The 12,014-nt window shown below is 41.5% G+C and overlaps 1 protein-coding gene across 1 annotated transcript in view; it reads left to right on the top strand.

The window, feature by feature from the left end:
* ETNK2 (ethanolamine kinase 2) overlaps positions 1-12,014 on the top strand; it is a 108,536-nt gene that overhangs the window by 91,767 nt on the left and 4,755 nt on the right. The window contains exons 6-7 of the mRNA XM_073587147.1: positions 934-1,094; positions 10,766-10,839. Coding sequence (XP_073443248.1) covers positions 934-1,094; positions 10,766-10,839 — 235 coding nt within the window. The remainder of the gene's footprint in view (positions 1-933; positions 1,095-10,765; positions 10,840-12,014) is intronic.

Genomic DNA, 12,014 nt, shown 5'->3' with positions numbered 1-12,014 from the left:
GGGAAATCTAAATTTCGTTTACATATTAACCTATTCATGACATGTGCCGGTTATATAAGGCGCAAGTTGCAATCGGATGTTTGGGGTGGGCTCAATGCGCGAGCTCACCCCATACCCGGCAGGCATTGGCTGTGTATTACAGCCAGGACCTGCCACAAACAATCATAGGTGGAGCAGCAGGTCCAGGTCATAATAAAAAAACTGAACATCTTTGGTATTACCGTAATCCTATTGATGAGGAGAATCATATTGCATAGTCCTTTTTACTGCAAAATGTACACCGTAAAAGCAATTCCGATTGTCGGAATTGGGGGGGTTCACAATTTCACCGCACTTGGAATTTTTTTCCCGTTTTTGAGTACACTATGTGTGATAAAATTAGTGATGTCATTCAAAAGTACAACCCACAAAAAAACAAGCCCTCCTATGTTTATGTGAAGAGAAAAATAAGAGTTATGGCTCTGGGATGAAGGGGAGGAAAAAACGGAAACGAAAAAATGAAAATGGGCTGCGGCATGAAGGGGTTATAAAAAGTGGATTTTCTGGAATAGGACATTGAATCTCAGATATCATTTTATTCACCTTTCTATGATATGCATACCCATATAGACGGCTTAAGAGGGATGATCCTACTAGTGACAGATTCCAATTAAACAGCAGCGATCAGCTTGCGCCAGCCGCTGCTGTTATGGGAAGATGTTAACTTTGTAAACTAGCCTCCTCTTACTGATAAGGGAAGGGCATCCAACCTGTGACATACAGAACATGTCGGAAAGGGCTTACAGAAAGAATTTACCAGCCAGTTATTGGCAATATTGCTCTTCAAGTCCAGTATTTCTAAAACTCTAGTCTTTGAAACTGTGCAATGTTGAAGGCATCAGTATTAATACATGTGAAAGAGATAATGGTTTACACTTCTTCCTGCATTTCTAGGAGTGAGTGAGCCAGATTATCGATTGTATCCTGACAGAAAGACCCAACTAGACTGGTTGCGGCATTACTTGGTTGCCTGCAAAAGGCTGAAAGGAGAAAAGGAAGAGCCACAAGACAAAGAGGTGGACGATCTTTGTATTCAAGTTAATCAGTTTGTACTGGTGAGTTTTTAGGAAGGAATTTCTAATCTTGAGCTGTGATTGATCACAATATTATTTCTTGATGGCAAGAGATGGCCAGTTAGGGTAAAATATAGGTGCAAATTGTACTGCACCGCTACAAAACTACTACGGTGCGAGGTTCACACTTGCATTCTGAAATTGTTTCTTCTGTTCTGTTATAGGAGCAGAAAGACTGAACCCGTGCAGGAAAATGATCTGTCACATGATGGACACAACCGGCACCCAATAGACACCATTGGGATCTATGGACACTTGGGATCTACTGGGTTTCTGTTGAGCTGTCCATCATAACGGAAAAAATTGTGCGACATTCCCAGTGCTTTTATCAGTAAAGTAGGCCATACACATTAGATAAAAGTTGGTCGATTCTGGCTACAGCATTGTGTGTAATTCTATTTTGCGTGCTCTCACTATGAATATATCACCTATGTTGACTATCTCAAGGTAGAACCAACATTCTCTGAAAGATTAGCAATATTATAACTTACTCTAAACATCCTGAGACTCTAAAAAAAAAATGGTATCATCTAATAAAATGCCAATATCGGGGGCGTGGCCAAGACGCTGAGGAGAACGAATGTGCAGCGCTGAGGTCTCTCCAGCGTTTATATTAAAACCGGGCTCCTACCCACCCTAAACGAGCCCAAAGCCCAGATACTGCTGGAGGAATCACCGGGAGCCGGCGGGAGGGAGCTTACTCCGTATCTGCCTCGTATCTGTGGAGGGAAGAAGGTGGTGTGCTGGATGCGCTGGGACCTGACGAGTGTCTGATACAGATGGCCAATGACTTGCCTGAAGATCGCTGCCCGGTGAGCTGGAGGTGGTGAAGGGGCTGGAAATGTGATTGTGGCCTGAGGCTGGATCTGGAACCTCTCTGCCCCTCTGGAGATCTGGACTGCTGGTGGCGGGAAAGGAGCTAGGTGACAACAGCCATCTTAGATCCCGGCTGAGACTGTGGCACTGAAACACCGCAGTCTGAAATACTGCAGGCTGAAATCCTGGAGCGGTTAGCTGGTCTGCTTTCAAGGGGTGATACCGAATCTGCAGGTCAGAGTGGATGTTCAGCTCTTTTCCCCCCTCTCCTCTTCCTTTCAGCTTGGGCATATACCCTGATGCTGACTAAACAATTTAAATTTATAGTCTTATTGTATGCAGCGTTCTCCTGCCACCTAGTGCCCCTTTTGGTTTTTTTTGGTATTTTTCACAACCAAATTTAATAGAGAAATTACTTTTGTAGGTCTTCTTGTTTCTTCTTCTATTAATGTCCGAGCCACCACCATTATCTTCTGTCGGCATATTATCTGATCACATATGAGACTTCTCCTTATAGTATATACATATCTTTGGAAAGGCATCATGAGCCCTTCCAAGTCACAATCAGCAGCTGATAAGCTTAAGTCCTATGCTAGGGGCAATAATTCAACGACCATGCGGAAGTCCCCTAATAAATCCGCTCAGGGTGAGGTATATGTGTCCCAAGAAACGGAGAGTATGGATACAGAACCCACCCTGAAACAAGTATCTGCACAATTGATGACTGCCATCCAGGGCAGTACAGCCTCCCTAACTGGAAAAATTGAGAAGGTTAAGACAGATCTGGGCCTCCTCCGTAATGACATGTCAAATTTGGGAGACAAAATCCGACAGGCGGAGGATAGAATTTCGAGTCTGGAGGACCAAACAGCACCTTTGCCCGAGCGTATTAGAGTATTAGAACAAAATATGGAGTTGTGTGTACAAAAGCATGACGATCCTGAGAATAGACTGAGGCGAAATAATATCCATATTGTTGGATTGCCAGAAAGGGCTGAAGGAAATAACCCGAGTGACTTTGTGGAGAGATGGATCCGTACTCTGTTTCCGGACGCCACCTTCTCTGCTGCCTACGCAGTGGAAAGGGCGCACTGTGTACCTGGGAAACCGAATCCCCCTGGAACCCCTCCTAGACCCCTACTGGCCAGATTTCTTAACTGGAAAGACAGAGACTATATCCTGCAATTGACACGAAAGGCCCAAGTAATTAAACATGATAACACTACTGTGATGTTGTTCCCAGATTTTTCAGCAGATTTGCAGAAGCGAAGAGCCTCATTCACATCGGTCAAGAAGAGTCTTAAAAGTTCTAATGTATTCAATGTCATACCCAGCCAGGCTTTAGGGTGGTGGATGGTGAGAGAGTATTTTCAGAACCCGGCGGAGGCAGAGGAGTGGATCTCCAAGAGAGACTCCAGAAGCAGTAATGGATCTATAGTAACCTATACGTGTACCTGAACTGAGTTACTACAATGGCTCATAGCTACATTTCTAATACTATTTGTTCCTATATAACTTTGCCAGAAGTAGTGATATTAATATATGTCAATATAGTGACCTATACGTGTACCTGAACTGAGTTACTACAATGACTAATAGCTATATTTCTAATACTATTTGTTCCTATATAATTTTGATAAGATGTTATTATATTGGTTGCCTGATGCGGTTGTGTCTCCTCCCCCCCCCCTCCCCCCACTCCTCCTGGATGCCTTATCCTGCTGAATTGTTGGGATGTGGATTGAAGCAAATAGGTACTGTATGTGACTAGTCTACACAGACATCTGGATTCCTATTCTTCCAGGAAGTAAATAGAAACTATTGAGATTTCAATATGGGGAGGTGGCAGGGGCATCCAATACTGGGGCGTTGGTGCTATACTCCCTGGTCCGGAAACTCGGTTACCCTTTGGGTCTAGTAAAAACTGGGTGGTCGGACCAAGCCCAGGGATACCCTTCCTGGGGATGAGGGGGTTAGGGGAACCAAATTTTAAGATATGTATTAAATCCGGTACAATTGTTATTGGTGGTTCGGATTGAATGGAGGAGGAAATGAAGATTTTTCTTATGCCTGTGCTTCAGTTCGAAGAAGTTTATGGGCATCTCTTGTTTTGTTTTGATGGCCAATATTGCTCAATAATTCTTAGTTTAATTGCAAATTTAGTTAAAGACCAGCATTGCACCTATACTTCATCGTCTGGGGATGTTCTGTATGTGATGGATCTGAATACTCCAGAAGTGAATATTACCCTGTGTACAGATTTTTCAAGAGGTCTATATGGCATCACTTAAACTCCTTTCATGGATCATTAGGGGATTGGGGAATGCTAGGAAGCAGAATATGGTGTTCTCTCAGATACGTAAAGCGCATGCGCAGATAATATGTCTTCAGGAAACCCACTTGACGCTAGACACTACAGTATATCTAGAACGAGCAAGCCATGGATACAATGGCAGAAACACGCCACACATACGTCCTATTCTAGGGGGGTAACTGTTATGGTACATAGATCCTTGAGATGGTCTGTACAAATGATCAAGAAAGACCCAGAGGGTAGATTGATTTTTATATATGCATTCATAGACATGGTACCTTATGTGATAAATTAATATCTACAACCCCCACCGGCCAAACTGGATGTACTTCAACAGGCCGCGATTTTTGTGTCACAGTATCCTGATGCTAAAAAGGTGTGCATGGGTGATTTCAATATGGTTCTTAATACTTATTTGGATAGAATGAGAGCTGCAGGCTCTGGACCCGATGGCCACAACACCACTGTGTTAGAAGCTTTCTTAATGGAAATGGGTTGGATTGATTTATGGAGATAGCAGAACCCTCTTAAGAAAGAATTCTCCTGCTGCACGCCGGCTGTTCGCTGTTTGTTCAGAATTGATCACGCATTTGGGAATAATACTGCAGTATCAGATTTACGTGGGATTGAGTATCTTCCTAGGGCAGTATCAGATCACGCTCCATTGGCAATGTGCTTTCATTTAGGTGGCTCTGATAGAACTAAGAGATTTCATATACACCCATTTTGGTTATCCCTTATAGGGGAACAAGATAGAATAACAGACCAACTAGATGTTTTTATAACAGACCATGCTGAGTTCCCTGATAAATTGGTAATGTGGGATACACTTAAGGCATATCTGAGGGGATGTGTTAAGTCCACTATTTCGTATATTAGAAGAGAATTCCATATTAGGGAACAGAGACTTGCTGATGAATGTAAGTCACTGGAAACTGAATATATTAGTAACCCCTCCGATAGTACCTTACACAGATGGCTCGAGAAGGGGAGGGAGTATCTGATACACTTGCAGGAAAAAGCCCAGAGGAAACTCTTTTTCACTAAGCAAACTTATTTCGAGTTAGGTAACCAATCAAGTAAATTCTTAGCATACATAGTCCAACAAAATCAAATATCCCCATCTATATTGTCTATTAATACAAGGGAGGGAATTCCGCTGCTCAGATCTGACCAAATTGCAAACAGATTTGAAGAACATTTTAGAGCGTTGTATACCTCCCAACTGAACCATACGACAGGAGAAATTGACGAATACTTAGGCCAGAGAGAATTTCCTAGACTTTCTCATGAAGAGCAGGCATTCCTGGACAAGGAGATCACTCTGGAGGAAATTCAGGAGGCAGTCATGTCTCTCTCTAATGGGAAAACTCTGGGACCTGATGGTATGCCTATAGAATTATATAAAAGATACCTAGATCAAATTGGGCCAATTCTGATGCAAACTCTTTCCAAGCCACTTGAAAAGCGCTTGCTTCCTCAGTCCTTTTATAATGCTACTATTGTGGTCATTCCAAAACCTGACAAACCTGCTGAGGAGTGTGGTTCTTATCGTCCCATATCCTTACTTAATTCTGACTATAAAATTCTTACAAAACTAATAGCCAATAGACTCAAAACAGTAATATTGGGTATTATACATGAGGACCAATCTGGCTTTATGCCGGGAAGATCCACCTCCTCTAATATTAGAAGAGTGCAGGTCCTGACACAGGCCATAAATATAAAAAACCCTGGGCGATAGCCTCTTTAGATACTGCAAAGGCCTTTGATTCACTGGAGTGGAAATTTTTCCAACGGGTACTTCTGAGATTTGGTTTCACTGTTTTGTGGTTGGATTGAATTACTTTATCGTATGCCGAGAGCTAATATACTGGTGAATGGCATCTTATCGGAATATTTTGATCTGGGCAGAGGAACTAGACAGGGATGCCCACTATCCCCAATGCTCTTTGCTCTCGCGATTGAGCCAATTGCACTTAGAATTAGACAAGATCTTTTGGTTGAGGGAATTAACATAAATTCCAAGGTGGACAAGGTGGGATTGCATGCTGATGACCTAGTGCTCTTCCTGGGGGAGATTGGACGGTCCCTTCCCAGAGCGATTGATCTTATCAATAGTTTTGGAGAATTGTCGGGTCTCAAAATTAATTGGAGTAAATCTGTAGTTATGCTGCTGTTTGATATCTGTAGCTACGCTATCCGGTCTACAAGTAGTATCCAAATTTAAATATTTGGGCATCATAATCAATCAAAACCCGATTGGAGACCTTAGGAACAATATATACCCCCTAGAAGATATGATGAGGAAGAAGTTTGGGATATGGTCCCGGCTTCCCCTATCTGTATTGGGTAGGATTGGATTAATTATATATGCTAGAACATACATCAATTTGGGTCCCTAAGGGTTTCTTTCGGAAACTGCATAGCTTGATGGCAATGTTTATATGAGCCTCATCCAGACCTAAATTAAGTATTAGTTCCCTACAGAGACCTAAAAAACAAGGTGGATATGCAGTGCCCGACCTCTATATTTATTTTATCTAGCTGGTCAATTACGTTACTTAAAATGTTGGTTAATTCAAGATAGACTCAGTAATGCAGAATCTCATCTCATACACTTTTTGGAAGGGCACATGCCATGGGTAGTATTGGAGGGTTCATGCAGACCACCCCAGGGCTTGCTGTTTGCACATGATTTAGCAATACAGGGTTGGCGAGAGAATAAGCATACTGTACAGTTTACTGATCAAGTGGGGGAAACTCGAATATGGGATAATCCTGAATTTCCGCATCTTCAGAATTTGCAAGATCCATATTTCTGGAAGCAAAATGGAAGTGTCGTTCCATCAGATTTTTGAAAATCAAACTTTATTATCATTTGAACAATTTCATGTGAAGTTTGGGATTCCCCATAGGGACTTTTATAGATATCTGCACCTGAGGCACACCATACAGTACCAATTCCCGTTTCCTAGAATGCGAATATCTAAATATCCGCTGATGGGAATATTAACAACTCAAGGACCCACAGGTGTGAAATCCTCTCTATATACTTTCCTGTTAAATTCCAGGATTGCATCCACTGAGCTAGCTGCAGAGGGTAAGGGCCCCGTCACACATAGCAATCTCGCTAGCGAGATCGCTGCTGAGTCACAACTTTTGTGGCACAACAGCGATCTCACCAGTGAGATCGCTGTGTGTGACAGCGATCAGTGACCGGCCCCCCTGCCGGTATCGCTGATCGCTGCAAGAAACCTCTGGACATTTTTTTCGTCGCCGATCTCCCGCTGGCCAGCACGCATCGCTGCGTTTGACAGGCGGGAGACCAAAGATCAGCTGTAAAATAATAAAAAAAAATAAAAAATATTGTTATTCTCACCTTCCGGCATCCCGCGCAGTCTTCCCGCCTCTCTCCACGCTCCCGGTCCCAGTAATCCTTTGCAAGAATTACCGCGAGACTTCGCGTTCCTGCGAGAACGGACGTCATCACGGTAATTCTCGCAAAGGATTACTGGGATCGGAGCGTGGAGAGAGGCAGGAATGCTGCGCGGGACGTCGGAAGGTGAGAATAACAATATTTTTTATTTTAATTCTATTTTTGACATGAATATGGCATCAGCGCTAACGAACACAGCGATGCCGCGCGCGCAGCGTCGCTGTGCTAATCGCTGGTGAAGCTGTCTGTGTGACAGCTCACCAGCGATCACATAGTGACTTACCAGCGATCCTGACACGTTGATATCGTTGTCGGGATCGCTGGTAATTCGCTATGTGTGACTCCAGCTTAAATGGAGGCATTTAATCCCCTCTATTACAGATGATCAATGGAGGCGCATACGGTGGTATCCCCAGCTGCAAATAACAAGTTAATTCAATTATATATACTTCACCAATCCTATTTAACCCCCAAGTAAGCTACATAAATTTGGCAAAGGACAACTGATGAATGTCATAGATGAGGGGAAGTGGGTGCAGATTTCTGGCATCTCATTTGGAACTGTAGAATTATGAGAAGATATTGGAATGATGTAATAGCTACTTTGGAGAGGATAATTGGAATACCGATTGAATGTTGCCCAGAGTTGTGTATTCTGGGTGTAGTGGATGAGGAAATGTGGACTCATTATGATAGAATATTTATCCGAGAAGTTCTGTTTATGGCCAGAAAGGCGATAGCATTGAGATGGATGGGGGAAAAGTCTCCTTCAATTCGGCAGTGGAAAAAGTTAGTGAACGACATGATTCCATATGAAAATATATTATACAGGCATAGAGGATGCCCCCAGAAATTTCACGGGATTTGGGAAAGATGGGGTGACTCACCCTTGACACATCTGGCCCCTTATGCTATAACCGCAATAATTTCTCGGTATAACCCCTGAAGTATACCTTCTTCAATGCATGAAAGTGATGCTACGAGTGATCTTAGGAATAAGTGTCTATTATAAATTGAATAAATACAGACTCAAACTCTGACAAAGAACGTGTTGGTTTGATGGTGCAATGCTTTGTAGAAATGTCATACTTTATTTGTTTTGCTTGTTTATTATTGAAAGTATGCTTTCATATCTACTGTGGATGGTTATTATATGGCTGATCCGAATTCTATACTGCAATGTTATATGCTTGTTGTATTAATTTGTGGAATCTTTCAATAAAGCGTTTTAAAAAAATGCCAATATCGATAAATAATATTTAACCTTTTATTTAAAAAAAAAAAAAAAAAACACTAATAAAAGAATTTCAAATGACTTCTAAAGACTACGGCTCAGGAACTGAGCCCACTACATACAAGGCAGATGACATCGGTTAGGTTAAGTTCCCGCAATGACTTTTTGGAGAGTTTGCAATGCTGCTTATTTGCTCTGCATAAAAAATACTGTGCCATCAAAGTGGATGGGATTTGTGGAAATCTCATACCCACTGTGCTTTGTTTTACACTGTGTAAACTGATTTCCGGTGCATTTTTGAGACCTGAAAGAGAAATGGAGTTTTACATGAAAATAATTTCCATAGGATGGATGCGGAAAAGTTGCAGGTAATAAAAGCACATTCGTTTTCATTGCTTCTCCACTGCGGAAATGCATTAAAAATGCATGTAATCCGCACATGACCATATCAATTAAGTTTTGTCAAAGCCAAATACTAGGAAGTATTAAAAAGAAAAAAGAAACTTAATTTGAAACAAGACATACCATAAAGAGACAAAAACACACAGCTTCAAAAAATGCGATAAAGACACATGTAAAAGAAAATCGCAGTAAAAAAATGCAGGTAGCATAATCTAGGTAAATAAAGCGTGCAGAATTACTGCAGAAAATCTGTAACCTTCAATTACTCATCGTGGGAGCATAGTCTACTTCTAACTGCAGTGGCCACTTAGTTGCTGCCACTATTATCAGATTACAGCATCCAGTACTTCATTTCCAGGAGTGAAAAGTGAGGAGGGCTTGTTATGCGCCGATTGGTTTCATGGGCTACGATGGCAGGTGGGGACCTGATGAAGGACCTAGTCATTGCCACAGACCTGGCTTCATATGAGGTCATTAATTTCACCATATATAGCAGTAGCAAAGTACTGCTGTATATTGTCTAAGCAATCCGGGCAAATTTCCATTTCTAAAAAAAACAGTTGGTATCTCCGCATCTGTAAAAGTTCAATTTTATTAAAATTGAAAATAAACATTGTTGGGGAAAAAATTGAAGCACATTAATTGTAGGCATTGTATTAGTCACGCTACGTATACATAGAGTAGTTGGCAATGTAATTAGGTTGACACAAAGAAAATACATAAATCTGTACATTATTAAATCTTTATCCCTCAAAATCTTCAGAGATTCAATAAAGTGATCCTGTCATTAGGTTTATGCTGCCCAAAACACAGGTAGCATGAATCAGAGCCTGGCTGTGCCGTTATAGCCAAGTATGCTTTACTTTGAAACACCATGGGCTTTCAGAGAAAACCTAGTTTTAAGGGCTGCCCGGGGATTATAAGGAGACATGAATAGTCTGGCTCCTCCAATCAATTTCTCCTTGCGTCGCTCCATGTGATTGACAGGTCTCTCCCGTGTTTGTACATGGTGTCAATCACATGGAGTGGGGTGAGGTGAAGCCGCCCGTGGACATCATCATCTCTGAAATGCCGCAGCGTTTTAGTGAGAGACACACCGTGGTTCGGGTAGCATGAATCTAGCGACAGGTTCGCTTTAAACACTTGAAATTCCAGTAGTGGACAAAATAATGATTTCAACTGCATTCAGATTTAATCCATGGGCTAAATACTACATTTATATATCGTTATGTTTTCGGTTTGGTTATATAAATTGTTATTTAGCTCATACAAGTCACGATTCTTGTGATTAGAATAGACACGTATGTGGCTACCATGCATAGCCGTTGCATCAGTAAGTTTCTGCTGCTATGTAAGTCTAACCTTATTTGTAGCTATGCCATAAATGTCCGAGATGGGAGACTCCTTTTAAGACTTCAGTCACATTTGTAACTACTTTTTTTTTCCAGGCGTCCCACTTCTTCTGGGGTCTTTGGGCTCTCATTCAGCACCGATTTTCAGACATTGACTTTAACTTTGCACAGTAAGTGTCTCATTGCAGTTAGAAGAAGCCTGGGAGGTATTGTACATGAAATGGAATTTGCATGATCTCTAGTGTCCAAATCTGGTATTACGTGAACAAGGGCCAGAAAATGATTGCCAGTGAGCAAACAGTACCCAATAGTCTGGGCTTTCTTTATGCTACTATTTAAACAATGTAATTGGACACATACCCTTTAAATTACATGTGTAGTAATTTATGAACCCAAAAAGAAAAGTCCTCTTTACTCATTTTGTGCTTCTTGAAATTTACACCATGCACAAACTAAAGCTCTATTTGGGCCGATCGATTTTTTTTTTTTTGCATGTTAAGTAACCTGTTTACACGCGCCAACAACTGATGTCCATGTAAACAACATCACATTGGCAGCACATCCCCCGTTTACAAAAGGTAACTGCCCGCGTTTCCCTTATTGGATTGTTTTAAGGTTTCTGATATTTTTTAAAACTAGTTTAGCACAATCTGCAACATTATCATCAAAAATGCAGAAACTCTTGCGGAAACCTTGCTAAAATTAATGAGTTCCATCACAATTTGCAGGTGTCCTTTCAAAAAATGTATTCCTCATAGTTGTGAGGCTATTCATCCCCTAGTCTTTTTGTTGTTTTTTTTTTTGAAAGGGCAAATAAATAATAAGTTAGTGAGATACTTATGTAATAAGATATGTGTTCTTGATGTAGGCTACAAGTCTGACATAGGATTGCAAATGGCCTCTACGGAGAAGAACAGGACTGGACCTCTTGTGTCCCTTGGATGTGCAATCCTAAATGTCACTATAAACCCTTTAATGAACCTTTCCACATGACTTAGAATAAGAAGCCAAATCAGAAACTCATCTGCAGACAAGTGTTTTGGGATGTTTGTACCTTATTCGTGTAAAACAAAGGTCTGATTTGGCTGGGAGAAAGAGCCAAATTAAACCTGCTTTGCACTGATGAGGGGTAAACACCCCAAAATACTTGTCTGCAGATGAGTTTCTGATTTGGCTTTTTATTCTATGTCATGTGGCAAGGCTTGTTAAAGGGTTAATATTAACATTTAGGGTTGCTACATGCAGTAGGTGGCATTTTTTTAGTGCTCTTCCTCCGCATCGGACTGGAGCACCTTGGGCCCACCAGAGAAAACCGTTCTTGGGGCCCTCTATGTACTGTAGCTAC

This window comes from Dendrobates tinctorius, unplaced genomic scaffold (assembly GCF_039654945.1).
Source record: "Dendrobates tinctorius isolate UK_male_01 unplaced genomic scaffold, ASM3965494v1 ptg000098l, whole genome shotgun sequence".
Taxonomy (NCBI): Eukaryota; Metazoa; Chordata; class Amphibia; order Anura; family Dendrobatidae; genus Dendrobates; species Dendrobates tinctorius.
The sequence above is the reverse complement of the archived record's forward strand: the minus strand, read 5'-3'. Positions and strand labels throughout refer to the sequence as shown.